This window comes from Schistocerca cancellata, chromosome 2 (assembly GCF_023864275.1).
Source record: "Schistocerca cancellata isolate TAMUIC-IGC-003103 chromosome 2, iqSchCanc2.1, whole genome shotgun sequence".
In the NCBI taxonomy this organism is placed as follows: Eukaryota; Metazoa; Arthropoda; class Insecta; order Orthoptera; family Acrididae; genus Schistocerca; species Schistocerca cancellata.
In genome coordinates this window covers 287,593,372-287,610,382 of record NC_064627.1, presented here as the reverse complement: position 1 = coordinate 287,610,382, position 17,011 = coordinate 287,593,372, and the positions used below count along the sequence as shown (strand labels likewise).

At 40.3% G+C, this 17,011-nt stretch overlaps 1 protein-coding gene across 1 annotated transcript in view; it reads right to left on the bottom strand.

The window, feature by feature from the left end:
- Window positions 1-15,236: 15,236 nt before the first annotated feature.
- The window catches only part of LOC126161640 (dnaJ homolog shv), a 31,560-nt gene continuing 29,785 nt past the window's right edge, over window positions 15,237-17,011 (bottom strand). Inside the window, exon 5 of the mRNA XM_049917607.1 lies at window positions 15,237-16,648. Coding sequence (XP_049773564.1) covers window positions 16,584-16,648 — 65 coding nt within the window. The 3' untranslated portion in view covers window positions 15,237-16,583. The remainder of the gene's footprint in view (window positions 16,649-17,011) is intronic.

The window sequence follows — 17,011 nt, the reverse complement described above, 5'->3', positions numbered from 1 at the left end:
GGGCAACAGTCTCTCACCATTGCTGTTCAACATAGTACTGGACAAAATAGTGAAGGAACGGGAAGAGACACAGAAAAAGAGTCCAGTTAGGAAAAGTAAGAGTCAAGTGTCTAGCATTCACAGGTGATTTAGCCATCGTAACGGTATGAGAAACAGAAACAATAAGAGCCATAGAGGAACTACACGAAATTGCAGCCAAGACCAGACTACAGATATCTTACGAGAAAACACAGTACACAAGCACACAAGAACACTGATCACTACACACAAAATATGGGACAATACACAGAACAGAAAATTTCAAGTACTTAGGAGAAAAATACAGATTACAGGAAGAAATAAGTTACCTAATGAAGAGAGAAGAGCGAAACTAGAGAAGGGCTACAAACTGACTTGGAATAACTACAATAAGAAAGCTGTCTCACAAAATGCCAAGCTATGACACTATGAGACAGTGGTACTACCAGAAGCACTATACGCAGCTGAGACCACAGTAGTATAAGGACAGACACAAATCAAACACACAGAGAAGACGGAATGAAAAATAATCAGGAAAATATTCGGGGCAATGCAAAAAGACGGGGTATGGATAAAGAGGCCAGCTGAAGAATATATGAACACACAGAGAAAATAACAGACCAAATCAGGAAATGAAGGCTACAGTTTTATGGAAACCTTGGCAGAATGGCACCACATAGGATAACGACACGTGGGATAACGAGACAGATCTTGGGCTGGGTTAGCACAAGGAAAAACAACAAATGGATGAATGAAGTAAGAAATGACATGGAACAACACAACATCACACATGAACCAATACAAAACAAAACACTCTTTAAAAACCTGATCAGGAGAAACAAACTACAAGAGAAATCACACAACAAACGAACACAATGGACCGAACAGAGATGACAAGAACACAGCCAGAGGATGAGAGAACACTGGGCGTACAGGAAAAAAGAGAAGACAAAGAGAACACAGGCTCTAAAGTGGACCAAAGAACAGAAGCAGAAACACAATGCACAAATGAGGGAAGTTTGGGCATAACATAAAGAGAAAACAACAGGGAAATGGTCATGAAGTTTAGTCTTAATTTGCTCTTCAAGAGCATAACACAAATATTATTATTATTATTATTATGGACTATGTAGGAAAGCTAATCCGTCGACAATATAGAATTTTTTAAACCTCATTTAGGAACAAAAGTGGCAGGATTTTTAGAGTGCTGATAACATAAATGACAAATATAATGCTTTCTTTAAGACATTTCTCATGCACTTTGAGAGCTGCTTTCCATTACAACAGGGTTCTAGCAGTAAAAGGCAGCCTGGGTGGCCGACTAGTGGGAACAAAGTGGGAATTATATCAACATGTTAAAAGACGTCACAATCAAGCTACCATAGCCCATTATAAACAGTATTGTAAGGCACTTAAAAATGTTATTAGGAAGGCAAAGAGTATCTGGTAAACAAATAGAATAATTAATTCACAGGATAAAATCAAAACAATATGGTCAGTTGTGAAGGAAATGTCTGGTCAACAGCACAAGGTTGACAATATAAAGTCAGTTCATAGTAAAAATATTTCTGTTACTGGTAAGTCAGATATACTTACAGTACTAAACAATAATTTTCTGAACGTTTCTGGTGAATTAAATAAAAACTTAGTTTCTACAGGGAATCATATAACACTCTAGGAAAACACTTTTCGAGACTGATGTCTGAGATACTCCTCTGTGATACTGACAAGGGGGAGATTGAGTCAGCAATTAATTCCCTGAAGACTAAGGACTCTCGTGGATATGATGGAGTGCATATCAGAATATTAAAGTACTGTGCTGCATATGTTAGCCCTATACTTAGCCATATTTGTAATTTTTCCTTTAAGAATCGTCAGTTTCCTAAACGATTAAAATACTTAGTAGTAAAGTTGCTTTATACAAAGGGAAAAAGGGATAATGTAGGCAATTTTAGAACTGTTTCTATGCCATCAGTATTTGCTACATTTGTTGAAAGGGCTTTGTATGTAAGAATAAACAATCATTTTATATCACATAATTTGCTATCAAATGTACAGTTTGGCATTAGAAGTGGTTTAACAACTGAAAATTCTATATTCTCTTTTCTCTGTGAGGTACCGGATGGGTTAAACAAAAGGTTTTGAATGCTAGGCACATTTTTTAGTTTAACTAAGGCATTTGATTGTGTTGATCACAAAATATTGCTCCAGAAGTTCGACCTTTATTAAATACAGGGTGTAGCTCACAATTGGTTGACCTCTTAGTTTAAAAACAGACAGCAAAAGGTCATTATTCACAGTGTTGAGAATGGCTGTGATGTGGGGTCTGAGTGGGCCATGGTTCAGTGGGGGTGCTCCAGGGACCAATGTTGCGGCCAGTCCTGTTCCTTATTTATATAAATGGTATGCCGTATAGTATTACAGGTAATTCTAAAATATTTCTGTTTGCTCATGATACTAGCTTGGTAGTAAAGGATGTTGTGTGTAACATTGGCTCTGTTTCAAATAGTGCAGTTCATGACATTAAGTTCATGGCTTGTAGAGAATTAACACTAAAATAATCACAGTAACACTCAGTTTTTATAGTTTCTAATGCACAATTCAACAAAACCCAATGTTTTAATTTCACAGAATGGGCATATGATTAGTGAAACTGAACAGTTCAAATTTCTAGGTGTCAGACAGATAATAAACTGATTTGGAAAGTCCATGTTCAGGATCTTGTTCAAAGACTTAATGCTGCTATTTTTACTATTTGATTGGCATCTGATGCAAGTGATCATTTGACATGAAAATTAGTGTACTTTGCATATTTTCATTCACTTATGTTGTATGGTATTACATTTTGGGGTAACTCTTTCCATCCTCAAGGATGTTTTTGGTTCAGAAATGGGCAGTCCAGGCAATAAGAGGTGCAAGTTCGTGAACCTCTTGTCAACCCTTGTACACTAATCTGGGTATTCTGATATTATATATTCCTTACTGTTGTTTCTTATTTAAAATATCAGCTTATTCCCAGGAATTAGCAGCTTTCACTCAGTTAATACTAGGCAGAAATCCAATCTGCATTTGGATCGCACTTCCTTGACTCTTGTGCAGATAGGTGGGCAGTATACTGCAGCATCCTTTTTCAATACCCTACCACAAGAATTCAAAAATCTTAGCAGTAATCCACACGTTTTCAAATTGAAACTAAAGAGTTTCCTCATGGGTCACTCCTATTCTGTTAAGGAGTTTCTTGAAAAAATAAGCCAATTCCCGTGTTATATTGTTATTGTGTTTACTAAAACTTGTGGCTTGCCTTTTTTTTGGTTCACAAACATTTCATTTAATCTTTTATTACCTTTATGTAATAATTTCATGTACTGACACATTCCATGATCTTGGAGATTTGGTCCTCAGTTTGGTCCTACGGAAATAGACATGTAAAATAAAAAAAAAATTTAAAAATCTTTGGTCATCGTCAGCTGGCCAGATACACTACTGGCCATTAAAATTGCTACACCACGAAGATGACGTGCTACAGACACGAAATTTAACCGACAGGAAGGAGATGCTGTGATATGCAAATGATTAGCTTTTCAGAGCATTCACACAAGGTTGGCGCCGGTAGCGACACATACAACGTGCTGACATGAGGAAAGTTTCCAAACGATTTCTCATACACAAACAGCAGTTGACCGGCGTTGCCTCATATAATGTTGTTGTTGTGCCTCGTGTAAGGAGGAGGAATGCGTACCATCACGTTTCCAACTTTGATAAAGGTCGAATTGTAGCCTCTTAGTATTGCGGTTTATCGTATCACAACACTGCTGCTTGCGTTGGTCGAGATCCAATGACTGTTAGCAGAATACAGAATCGGTGGGTTCAGGAGGGTAATACGGAATGCTGTGCTGGATCCCAACAGCTTCATATCACTAGCAGTCGAGATGACAGGCATCTTATCCGCATGGCTGTAACGGATCGTGCAGCCACATCTTGATCCCTGACCCAACAGATGGGGATGTTAGCAAGACAACAACCATCTGCACAAACAGTTCGATGACATTTGCAACAGTCAGCTCACAGACCATGGCTGCGGTTACCCTTGATGCTGCATCACAGACAGGAGTGCCTGCGATGGTGTACTCAATGATGAACCTGGATGCACAAATGGCAAAATGTCATTTTTTCGGATGAATCCAGGTTCTGTTTAAAGCATCATGGTGGACGCATCCATGTTTGGCGACATCGCGGTGAACATACATAGGAAGCGTGTATTCGTCATCACCATACTGGCGTATCACCCGGCATGATTGTATAGGGTGCCTTTGGTTACATGTCTCGGTCACCTCTTGTTCGCATTGACAGCACTTTGAACAGTGGACGTTACATTTCAGATGTGTTACGACCCATGGCTCTACCCTTCATTCGATCCCTGTGATACCCTACATTTCAGCAGCATAATGCACGACTGCATGTTGCAGGTCCTGTACAGGCCTTTCTGGATACAGAAAATGTTCAACTGCTGCCCTGGCCAGCACATTCTCCAGGTCTCTCACTAATTGAAAACACCTGGTCAATGGTGGCCAAGGAACTGGCTTGTCACAATACGCCAGTCACTATTCTTGATGAACTGTGGTATCATGTTGAAGCTGCATGGGCAGCTGTACCTGTACACGCCATCCAAGTTCTGTTTGACTCAATGCCCAGGCATGTCAAGGCCATTATTACGGCCAGGTGTGTTTGTTCTGGGCACTGATTTCTCAGGATCTACGCACCCAAATTGCATGAAAATGTAATCACATGTCAGTTCTAGTATAATATATTTGTCCAATGAATACCCGTTTATCATTTGCATTTCTTCTTGGTGTAGCAATTTTAATGGCCAGTAGTGTATAATGACATTGCCTCAGACAAGCAGTAATAAATACTCAGGCCTCTAAGCCTTGATATCTTTACATTGCATTACACCAACTACGAGGCCAAACCAGTCATGCCCTGCCACCGTTCACCAAGATGACCTCTACCTTCGAGACTGCTGCTTCTCTGGTCTGCTCACAGCCACTGATGAGGAGACTTGGAGAATTCTACCTCTGGCTTGCTAAGCTGAACTGATGATGTTAGATGCACCATACACCTGTTGCAGTACTCAGGAGGTGCGCTAACCACAGCTGCTCTCAACTGGTACCTCCAAGCAGTCAACAACATCCTGGCCTTCTATGGTGGAAGGGTTACACTGTTGTTCATCTCCACATCGTGCAGTCGATGTCGTCCTCAAAAGTACTCTGGAAGTACACAGATGCTGTCCTGGGCAGCAATACCTGCTGACAGGTTACAACAGCCACCAGGGAGGCCTACTGCCTGGCCAACACCGTATTTGCATGAGCGGCTGCCTGTGGGCAGCGCCCTCTGTGAGACTGCTGAGACAGCATCAGCATGTTGTTCCATGGCCGAATGCTACACTGCAGCTGGCATGGGTGCCAACACTAAGATTGTACATATTAATGGCATAAATGCTCATTCCACTAACGTATCATTAGCACCCAGTGTGCTGACCAGCCTGATCCATTAGGCTCTACACTCCCTCATCCCAGCAACAGTAGGTGTCTCAACCCAGACCCCTTCTTTTTCTTTTGAGACTTCCGTCTTCTGACTGGCCCACCATGAATTATTCTCCTGTGCCAACCTCTTCATCTCAGAGTATCACTTGCAACCTACGTTGTCAAATTGTTTGCTGACGTATTCCAACCTCTGTCTTCCTCTACAGTTTTTACCCTCTACAGCTCCCTCAAGTACCTGGAAGTTATTACCTGATGTCTTAACAGATGTCGTGCCATCCTTCCCCTTCTTCCTGTCAGTATTTTCCATATACACTCCTGGAAATGGAAAAAAGAACACATTGACACCGGTGTGTCAGACCCACCATACTTGCTCCGGACACTGCGAGAGGGCTATACAAGCAATGATCACACGCACGGCACAGCGGACACACCAGGAACCGCGGTGTTGGCCGTCGAATGGCGCTAGCTGCGCAGCATTTGTGCACCGCCGCCGTCAGTGTCAGCCAGTTTGCCGTGGCATACGGAGCTCCATCGCAGTCTTTAACACTGGTAGCATGCCGCGACAGCGTGGACGTGAAACGTATGTGCAGTTGACGGACTTTGAGCGAGGGCGTATAGTGGGCATGCGGGAGGCCGGGTGGACGTACCGCCGAATTGCTCAACATGTGGGGCGTGAGGTCTCCACAGTACATCGATGTTGTCGCCAGTGGTCGGCGGAAGGTGCACGTGCCCGTCGACCTGGGACCGGACCGCAGCGACGCACGGATGCACGCCAAGACCGTAGGATCCTATGCAGTGCCGTAGGGGACCGCACCGCCACTTCCCAGCAAATTAGGGACACTGTTGCTCCTGGGGTATCGGCGAGGACCATTCGCAACCGTCTCCATGAAGCTGGGCTACGGTCCCGCACACCGTTAGGCCGTCTTCCGCTCACGCCCCAACATCGTGCAGCCCACCTCCAGTGGTGTCGCGACAGGCGTGAATGGAGGGACGAATGGAGACGTGTCGTCTTCAGCGATGAGAGTCGCTTCTGCCTTGGTGCCAATGATGGTTGTATGCGTGTTTGGCGCCGTGCAGGTGAGCGCCACAATCAGGACTGCATACGACCGAGGCACACAGGGCCAACACCCGGCATCATGGTGTGGGGAGCGATCTCCTACACTGGCCGTACACCACTGGTGATCGTCGAGGGGACACTGAATAGTGCACGGTACATCCAAACCGTCATCGAACCCATCGTACTACCATTCCTAGACCGGCAAGGGAACTTGCTGTTCCAACAGGACAATGCACGTCCGCATGTATCCCGTGCCACCCAACGTGCTCTAGAAGGTGTAAGTCAACTACCCTGGCCAGCAAGATCTCCGGATCTGTCCCCCATTGAGCATGTTTGGGACTGGATGAAGCGTCGTCTCACGCGGTCTGCACGTCCAGCACGAACGCTGGTCCAACTGAGGCGCCAGGTGGAAATGGCATGGCAAGCCGTTCCACAGGACTACATCCAGCATCTCTACGATCGTCTCCATGGGAGAATAGCAGCCTGCATTGCTGCGAAAGGTGGATATACACTGTACTAGTGCCGACATTGTGCATGCTCTGTTGCCTGTGTCTATGTGCCTGTGGTTCTGTCAGTGTGATCATGTGATGTATCTGACCCCAGGAATGTGTCAATAAAGTTTCCCCTTCCTGGGACAATGAATTCACGGTGTTCTTATTTCAATTTCCAGGAGTGTATTCCTTTCCTTTCTGATTCTGTAAAAAACCTTCTCATTCTTTTATTTATAAGTCCATCTAATTTTCAATATTCATCTGTAGACCACATCTCAAATGCTTTGATTCTCTTCTGTTGCAATTTTCCCATAGTGAATATTTCACTAGCATACAATGCTGTGTTCCAAACGTACATTCTCAGAAATTTCTTTCTCATATTAAAGCCTATGTTTGTTACTAATAGGAATGCCTTTTTCACCAGTGCTAGTCTGCTTTTTATGTCCTCCTTGCTCCATCCATCATAGGTTATTTTGCTGCCTAAATAGCAGAATTCCTTAACTTCGTCTACTTCATGACCAACAATTCTGATGTTACATTTCGCACTGTTTTCATTTCTGCTACTTCTCATTAGTTTCGTCTTTCTTCGACTTGCCATTAGACTCTTCATTCCATTAAACAGATCATGTATTTCTTTTTCACTTTCACTGAGGATAGCAAGGTCATCAACAAACATATCACCGATATCCCTTCACCTTGAATTTTAATTCCACTCTTGAACCTTTCTTTAGTTTCCATCATTGCTTCTTCAGTGTATAAATTGAACAATAAGAGTGAAAGACTACATCCCCATCTTATACCCTTTTTAATCTGAGCATTTCGTTCTTGGTCTTACTGTTCCAGCTTAGCTCTTGTAGATACTGTATGTTACCCGTCTCTCCCTATAGCTTATCCCTATTTTCCTCAGAATTTTGAACATCTTGCACCATTTGACACTGTCGAATGCATTTTCCAGGTTGACAAATCCTATGAACGTGTTTTGATTCTTCTTTACCGTTGCTTCCATTATCAACCACAATGTCAGAATTGCCTCTCTGGTCCTTTACCTTTCCTAAAGCCAAACCGATCATCATCTGACACATCCTCAATTTTCATTTCCAGTCTCCTGTGTGTTATTCCTGCCATCAACTTGGATGCATGAGCTGTTAAGCTGACTGTGCGTTAATTCTCCCACTTGTCAGCTCTTGCAGTCTTCCAAATTGTGTAGACCATATTTTTCCAAAAGTCAGATAGTACATTTCCAGATTCATACATTCTACACGCCAACATGAATAGTTATTTCGTTGCCATTTCCCCCAACGTCTTCAGAAATTCTGGAATCTTTTGCCAATGGAGAGGTCATCATGACTCTTTTTGAATTGCAGGCCACACAACCTGTGGATGTGCGTTGTGTGTCTTTAATGCAGTGATTTCTTTTGCCTTCTGCATTCTCATGTCATTGATCATTGCTGATTCTTCCGCCTCTGGGGACAGTTTCCCACCCCAAGGGCAAGAGTGTGCCCTAGACCTCTGTCCTGTCCTGTCCTCTGCCCTCTTTGACAAGGCTGTTAGCAGAATGAGTGTGACTTCTTATGCCAGAAGTCTTTGGCCGCCATTGCTGATTTTTATTCAGAATTTAAGTGGTGGCTGGGTTCGAACCTGCGAACGAGGATGTTTCGATTGCTAATCAAAGACACTACCCCTACACTATGAGCTCATGGTCCCAGACACCTACAGTATTAATAACAACTCATATCTGCTTTTTATGTAGCGTTAGTGTCAACAAACTTTGTGGAAAATGAACACCACCCCCAACCCCCAGGCATGTCTGTGCACTGAGTCACCTGTGATTCATAACGAATGCTGTGGAGGGTCAAAATAACTTTGTAAAACACCCTGTAGTCACTTTTTGTGATGTAGTGGGGCACACCGAGTGGAGAATCATCTGCTCGATCTTCAGTTTGCAGACGTATGAAGGAGGGAAGTACATGAACACAATATGGTAACCTACTTTCCCTTGCACTTCTACACTACTCATCCCCCCTCCCCCTCCCTCTCAATCCTGTTACACTTGCAGAATACAATTTATCCCTTAATAGAGCTCTAGCACACTCGGATGTGGTATAGGCCTATAACATTTGTTTTTAATCCGCTTTATTTAATGAAAAACATTAATTTTGTACCGTTAGAATTACTTTTTTTATGATCTACAATTTTTTCATCCCCTGCAACACGGAAACCGTTAGACCTTGAGAAAAAATGAGTAACACCTTTATCATACAGAATTTAATGTAGTTTAATTTTGTTCAAGGAAAGATTTTCGTTAGAAGCCAGCTTTTGAGATACAATAAAAAAATAAGACATTGACTTTTAATCCACGTTCACAAACACACTTGAAAAAAAATTTCACAATTTTAGTGAAATATTTCAATGTATCTTAAAGATACTGTAGTCTTGATCTAGCAGTGCTTTCTTTGATATCTCTACCTGCTATCGATGGGTCTTTCATTGGACAAATCACAATTAAAGCTAGCTAGTAGCAGTTGGTTTGAAGCAGTGTACATTGTTCCGTTTTTTCCACACATAGGATTTATTACATAGCAATGTCTTCTGTATTCCTGAAAACCTGCTTCACTTCTGTCTTACTCTGATTGATTGAGTTAGTAACATGCGAGTGGGTTAATTTTTTCATCAGGACTTTCTCTGCAAATATTAAGTCTTTTATAAGCAAGGTAATTTTTCTAATTGGGTTTTGTATATTGACTGAAGCAGTTGCATACACCAAGTACGTGACATGCTCTATCACATGCATAAGCGTATATAATTTTACAGGAAAGATCTGTCAGATGAATTGCTACTGACGTGGCTAGAAGAACCACTAGATGAGAATATCCACAGGTGGTGTCTTCTGACGCGCAATCTGAACATGAAGAAACTGACACAGCAACTTAGCAGCTGGACAGCGATTCTGAAACTGCGTCAATAGTACCTCCAACTTCGGCAAACCATGATCCATATTAGGGAAGGGATGGAAAACAAAATGGTTCAAGAATGGGGCGGCTTCTGCAAAAAGTTTGTCAGAATACTATCATACTTTTTCCAGGGTTAAAGGGGGAAACAAAAAAATGCATTGCTGGAAATTATTTCTTCCAGACATTGTAATTGACACAAACAAAGATCTTTTACACAGTATGGTAGCAGCTTGTTCACAGAGTACTTGAGATTGTCCACATAAAATTTTGGAGAAATATCAGCTCTCTGTGTTTTATACATATCTCACAGACATGAAAAAGTCACAAGAAGGTGAATCTAACTCAGAGTGGTAAAACAGAAGTGAGGTTCACATTAGTTGTTCACTACCTATAATTGTGTTGAAGTACTGTTAGGAGAGATGATGTGAATGGAATGCTAAACTATGACCATTACATAAATAAATATTTTTAGGTTAAACAATATACATGTTTCATTTAATGACCAATACATATTTATAATTTATTTGTAATAATGAAGAACAAATTTACTTGATAAATGTAGTTTTGTATGGAACTTCTAAAAACATAAAAGTTACCTTTGTTAGAAAATACCTAACATGGAAGTTATTGCTTGACCACAACAGGTGTGAGCAATTGTGGATTAAGCACCCCCCACCCCACCCCAACAGTCAGTATTTTCAGTATATTGTTCAGGACACTCCTTCTACTGTTGTGTAAAACTTTCCAACTACACGATTTCCAATCCTAATCGACCTATTCTGGTCTTTGTTGACTGGGCTGAGTATAATGATTTTGGTCTTGTAACATGGACAATTATCCTGCTGGAAGATACTTGAATGTCCCCAGTAGAATAATACTGCAGGTGCAGGCCAGTGGGAAACAGTGTTATTCTACTGGGGAGCATTATTATTCTACTGGGGAGCATTATTATTCTACTGGGGATATTCACCTATCTTCCAGCACGGTGCACATTTCAAGCAGCAGTTCATCTGGATGGTGGCACATTCTGAAGTGAGCATCCACCTTGTGTAACAAACAAGTGATTTGTCTGACCAGGTGATAAGTTTGCATTTATCCGTGGTCCAATCTCAATGCTCCGAAGCCCACTGCCATCTCAATTGAAGATATCGTTATATCAACAAAGGAAGATGTTAAGGTCACCTGCTATAGCAGCACCATGCTCAACAATGTGGTCTAACTGTTGTGCTCCAAAACATTTGCGCCTGCACCAGCACTGTTTGTCATTAAATCTGCCACAGATCATTAACTATCTTGCTTTAAACAGCAGGTAAGCCTCCAGTCTCCACATTTTCTGGTGAGACATGGATCTCCAACACATTGTTACCTGCTGGTGGTTCCACTGCCTTTCCAGTTTCCGTAGATGGTCATGACACTAGCACATGAACAGCCAACCTGATTCACCATTCCATAGATGCTTGTTTCCCAGCCAGTGGGTCACAACAATCTGCCCTTAAGTCAATGGACTTGCGGCCTATGTCATGACTAGAAGGATTTCCTCATTCATCTCTGCTATACTTTTATTACCAAGCAAAGTGCACACAGTGCAACCAGGCAGCATTCAGTCTTGAGGTGGGCAGTGGCCGTAATGTTTTGGCTCATCAGTTTATGTCATACTCTGAATATTAAGCATCATTCTGTGTATTGTCTCTCTCTTTTTTTATTTCTTTTCCTACCTTCATTTGAAATGTTACCCCTGAACAAATTTATTTCAATCTTCCACAACATATCTGTCTTTAGGTAAACATGCAGTTTGTTAAAGCCAAAATTTAATCAAACAGTTCTGCATAGTTATTCTACCCCATTTTCTATAATCAACTAATTAAAAATCAAACATCAAATAATGCTCTCCTAGATGAAACTGACATTTCTGAAAGGAAATATTCAGGAACTTAACTTACATGATTTAGGGAAATCATTGGAAAAGCTGAACCCAGATGGCTGAATATGAACTGCTCTCCTCCAGAATGCAAGTTAAGTAACATATCCCTATGGCCCCTCTCTTGGTTTTGTAGGAGATATAAGAGTAAACAGGTAGTGGAGATTATAGAGACTTCTAACCTCTGTTTTTTGTATCCAATTTGTAACTCAGTTCTAATAAAGAATGACATTTTTGAGTGCATAATCACACACAAATTTATTGACGAAATTAAGTAATTTATGTATTATTGTAGTGTACACTATGTGTGATTATGTACGAAATATGATACTACTCAAATGCCCTCTATGACTGCAAGCGCACACTCATTTCAATGAAATTTTTCCATAACCTCCTGGCAAACTTGCACCTCTAGTTCCAAAATTGCATTGAATCTTGGCCTAAAGCTCTGGAAGTAAACAGGTTTTGCTGACACATACACTCAAGATATAAAATGACCTCACAGAAAGAAATTACATGGTGTCAAATTACAAGATCTGAGTGGCCAATTCACATCATTGTTGTGAGAAATAACCCAGGCAGGGAACTTCTCTCATAAGGAGGTCACTGTTGCTATCAACGTGTGACAAGTTGCGCCATCTTGTTGAAACCACTCCTCTTCAGCATGCACATGATCCAGTTCAGATCACAAACTCTCCCAACATATTGCAATAGCATTCGCCATCCGCTGTTAATGTGTTTCCAGGACCATCTTCAAAGAAGTGCAGCCCTGTGAAGCCCTTAGCCCAAAAGCCACACCACACAATCACTCGTTATGGATGTAACATCTTCTCCAGAATTACTAGAGGGTTTTATGTGCCACAAATCCTGTAGTTTTGCTTCTTCATGAACCCATTCAGCAAAAAGTGCATCTCATCAGTGAACATTATTTTCTTGATGAAATTGTGTCCACTATCTGTTTCACAAACACTCAATGGGCAAAGGCTTGGGTCTTTTCATGATCAATTGGCTTCAATTCTTGTCAGTTGGATTTTTTAGGCCAAAAGGTGCAGATTATCTATCAGAATTCATTGCATGCTGGTGCTGGGAATATCCAATTATTGTGAATGTTAGCGAACAGATTGCAGTGGGTTTACAGCAACATCATCACTCACAGCAGTGATGTTTCCCACACAAGGGCTAACAGGCGGATGGTCCAAGGGTTTAATACCCATAACCAAACCAGTTTTCTTAAATTTAGCAACCAGTCTTAACACAGTCAACTTATTCGGTGTATTTGGTCAATCATTCCACAGAGTTGCGAAGTCTGTCACATTCACCACATTTTTAATAAGTTTTCACTTTGACAACATGCTGTCCCATCATGGGCTGCTCCATAGGTAAAAATCATGCAATGTTCGGGCACTTCCAACTTATGATAGGATGTTTGGAAAGTTCATGTGCAATTACAACCTATGTTGGAAATGACGTCAGTGGGCGGCTATGCAAGTCTGAATCAGCTTAATTTTATTGAAAAACATTTTCTGCAGATCTAGTTGTGACATGCTTCTTACATATGTAGTTGTTTTCATTTTTAAGTCCTGAAGCTGTATGTGGACAATTGTGATAAACTACAGATTTTGCTGCTCCCCAAAGGAAAAAGCCTGGTCGAGTAAGATCCAGCAAGTGAGTTGGCCACAGGTCTTTTGAGATCACACGTTTCCCAAAAACTCTTCCAGAAGACACATAACGCAGTTAGTTGTGCATGCAGTAGCAGCATTTTGTTGAAACCATGAGTACTAATTTTGTCTTCCTTTACAACATCAATGAAATCATGTATCATTTACCATTAAACAATAACGTCCACTGTTCATGGTCTCTTCAAAAAATACAGATCCAATAATGCACCATCTGGATTTTGCTACTCACACTCCATTTTTTGCTCATGTAATGGCGTTTCAAGCACAGCACAATGATTTTCTGTTGGCCATAATCAGGTGTTTTGTGTGCTAACATAACCAGTAAGATGGAACCAGAACCTTCTGTATAGAACACGACATCAAGGATATGGCATTCCTTTCCATAAAAGATGTAAACCATTTGCAGTTAGGGATTTGCTTTTCATGATAAGCATCTTTCTGTTCTTGCACAGCTGTAATTTCGGGGCTCTACGAATTTGTTCTGGATCTAACGCTCAACCTGTTTCTTGAAATTTCTCTGTAAGTCGTTATGGTACGATGAGATACAGTTGTTTTTGGGAACTTTTTAGGAAACCTCTCCCGCACTAAATCTGTGTATTATACCAACTTTTTTCTTTTTATTCTCTTCTACAATAGTGATGCAATTAAGGAAGTGTTCTTTTTCTGAAAGCTGAGCTACTTTTCTCCTTTGTCATTATGTTGTGCACCAGGCATGCATTCAACACTGCCATTACAATGCAATGAAAAGCCAGCTTTCTTCACCAATTAATTGTACTGTGTGCAGTGCCCCAATGTCAAACATTGATGAAACAGGTCACTCCACTCAGCAACTGCCACAGCTTTCATTTTAACAGTGGATGTCTTTGTTGTGATATTCTGCACTGTAGTTGTGTGTCTCTATTACCCTTCCAGTGCAATGCAAGAACACTTCTTTTGTGGCAGAAGACCTGTTCTCTTCCTTTCACCTTTGCATCCTTTAGTACTTTTGGAATTTTCTCCTCATAAGTAAACATCTTGAAATCAAAGCTACACAACACACAACATGCTGGAAAAAGAGTCAGCAAGTCCGCTAACATCTACAATTTGAGAGTAAAGAATGTTTCAGTACTAATGAATTTTTATCCAGATGCCAGCTGCTATCAACATGTAAGTCTGTATACCCAATACATGTTTGCAGAAATCAAAATGTATATTTAACACTGTGGAAAAACATGTTAACTGGCAAAACATAATATTACATCCACTGCACTTGCTTATTTCCCATATTATTCTAATATTACATCAACCATATAACAGTGTTAATGCTTTGTTGCTGTATCCACTGTGCATTGATTCTGCCAACAAAGATGAGTAGCTATGACACAAGAAAAAGATGAAACAACAGGAAGGCACAAGTGGATTAAAATTTTGTGCATTTTCACTGAAGCAGTAACGGAACATTGACAATACAGGTATCACAGTACTGGACAGATAAACCTTCCTTAATTGAATGTCTAGTTGCAATAATTTTTGCTTGGCTTTAGCATTAATTTGTAATCCGTATGCAATGGAAATTCAGAATCATTCAAACAGTCTTCAATACAACAGTAAATGTCATATTTATTCATACTGTCGATGCACACGTTCATACATTTTTCAAACACAAATAGTTTAATTTCAGTGGTGTGACCTAGGAAATGTTTGATTTGAGCATAATCTCCAATTAGGCTCAAAAAACATCTCTCTCTCTCTCTCTCTCTCTCTCTCTCTCTCTCTCTCTCTCTCTCTCTCTCTCCAGTACAATAATACAACAAAAAATTGTGTATAAATGGTATAGGGATCCAGTCGTTAAGGAGATCTAGTATGGCATATCAGTCTGTGGCAGTAACTTATTTGTGTGTAATAAAGAGAAGGCTTGTCTCACAAAACTGCAGGAACTATAATAAATCATCCTCAAAGGCAGTATGCAATGGAAGCAACAAAATACAGAGTTAGAAATCAAAATTATAAATTCTGTATGAAAATTTCAAAACAGCAACTATAAATTGATTTATAGATTATTTAAACATATTTGCAGCATTATAACTTTCATTTCTAAAACAATTACAGTCATAACTGTGTTATGTTGTGAAATTTCACACTTACTACAAAATTCTTCACAAAGCACCTTTTCATAAACATGGCTGTTAAATTAATGTAAGATTATATGTGAGAACTAAATCTCACTAGTAAACACACAGTCAGGTACAAAGGGATTCTTCAACAGAAAGTGAAACACTCTTGTACATTTAAAATTGTGAAGGTGTTTGGGAATGTGAAAATGTACTAAATGATGGGTCTCAATTCAATGATTGCAACAATTGTTACAAAAATTTGCAAGACTGAAGTAATATTATATCAGAAACATCTCCCATTCAAATGACTTGGTACATAGCTGCTTTAACACAAATGCCCAACAATTTCACTTCAAACATTTCTGACAGCTCCATAACAATAAATAAGCTACAAACTTCTGCAATTCATGCCGCAAAAACATAGAACTAATATCAGTTACGGTGCTCTACAACAAACAGGAGCATCATGCTTCAATGAATCCACATTTACCAAAGCTCCACTGTGAAGCTAAACAAGTTCTCAAAATGAAATCCCATTGTCTGTAAGGAACATATTGTATACAGCACACTACTTGGCACACGCAAATTACAAATGTACACAAGTATCTTGCAGCTGTTTAGGTCCTATACATAAAGTATCACATCAATACGCATGGTATGCAACACTGGTACATGAAGTTCACAATATTCAAAATACTTTCCATGTTTTATTCACACACTCCACACTTTCATTGACAAGATTCTCACACAATTGTCATTATTTCTTGAAAATATGTACAGGAAAGCATTTTCACAATGCCTTTGATTCAATTACAATAGTTGCAGATTTATCATCAAAATCCACGGAGACCATTGTACACTTTGTTATTTGAATTTTGGTTCAATATTCTCTTTATATCTGAAAAAAAAAACAGTTATTTAGATATGGTACACCATGCCAGGTATTACAGTTATGTTATATCACATTGGAAAATCATGGGTAGGACACAAGTAACAGTTGTAAACTAGTTTATACACCTAGCTTGTGTGCCTATCCACTGTTCAATGGCTTAGTTATGGTCCTTTCTAATATCATGGCTGATAAAGTAATAGACAAAACCCTACACACATCAGCAGGGTACTCAAATACTCTGTTCATAACATGTACAAAGGTGATAGCTGTGGCAATGAGCACTGATAAGCATATAAACAAGACTGAAAATGCTGCTAAGCTTTTGGTCAACTTCTTTCAGAGCTAAATATGAGCTACATTGTCCTCATA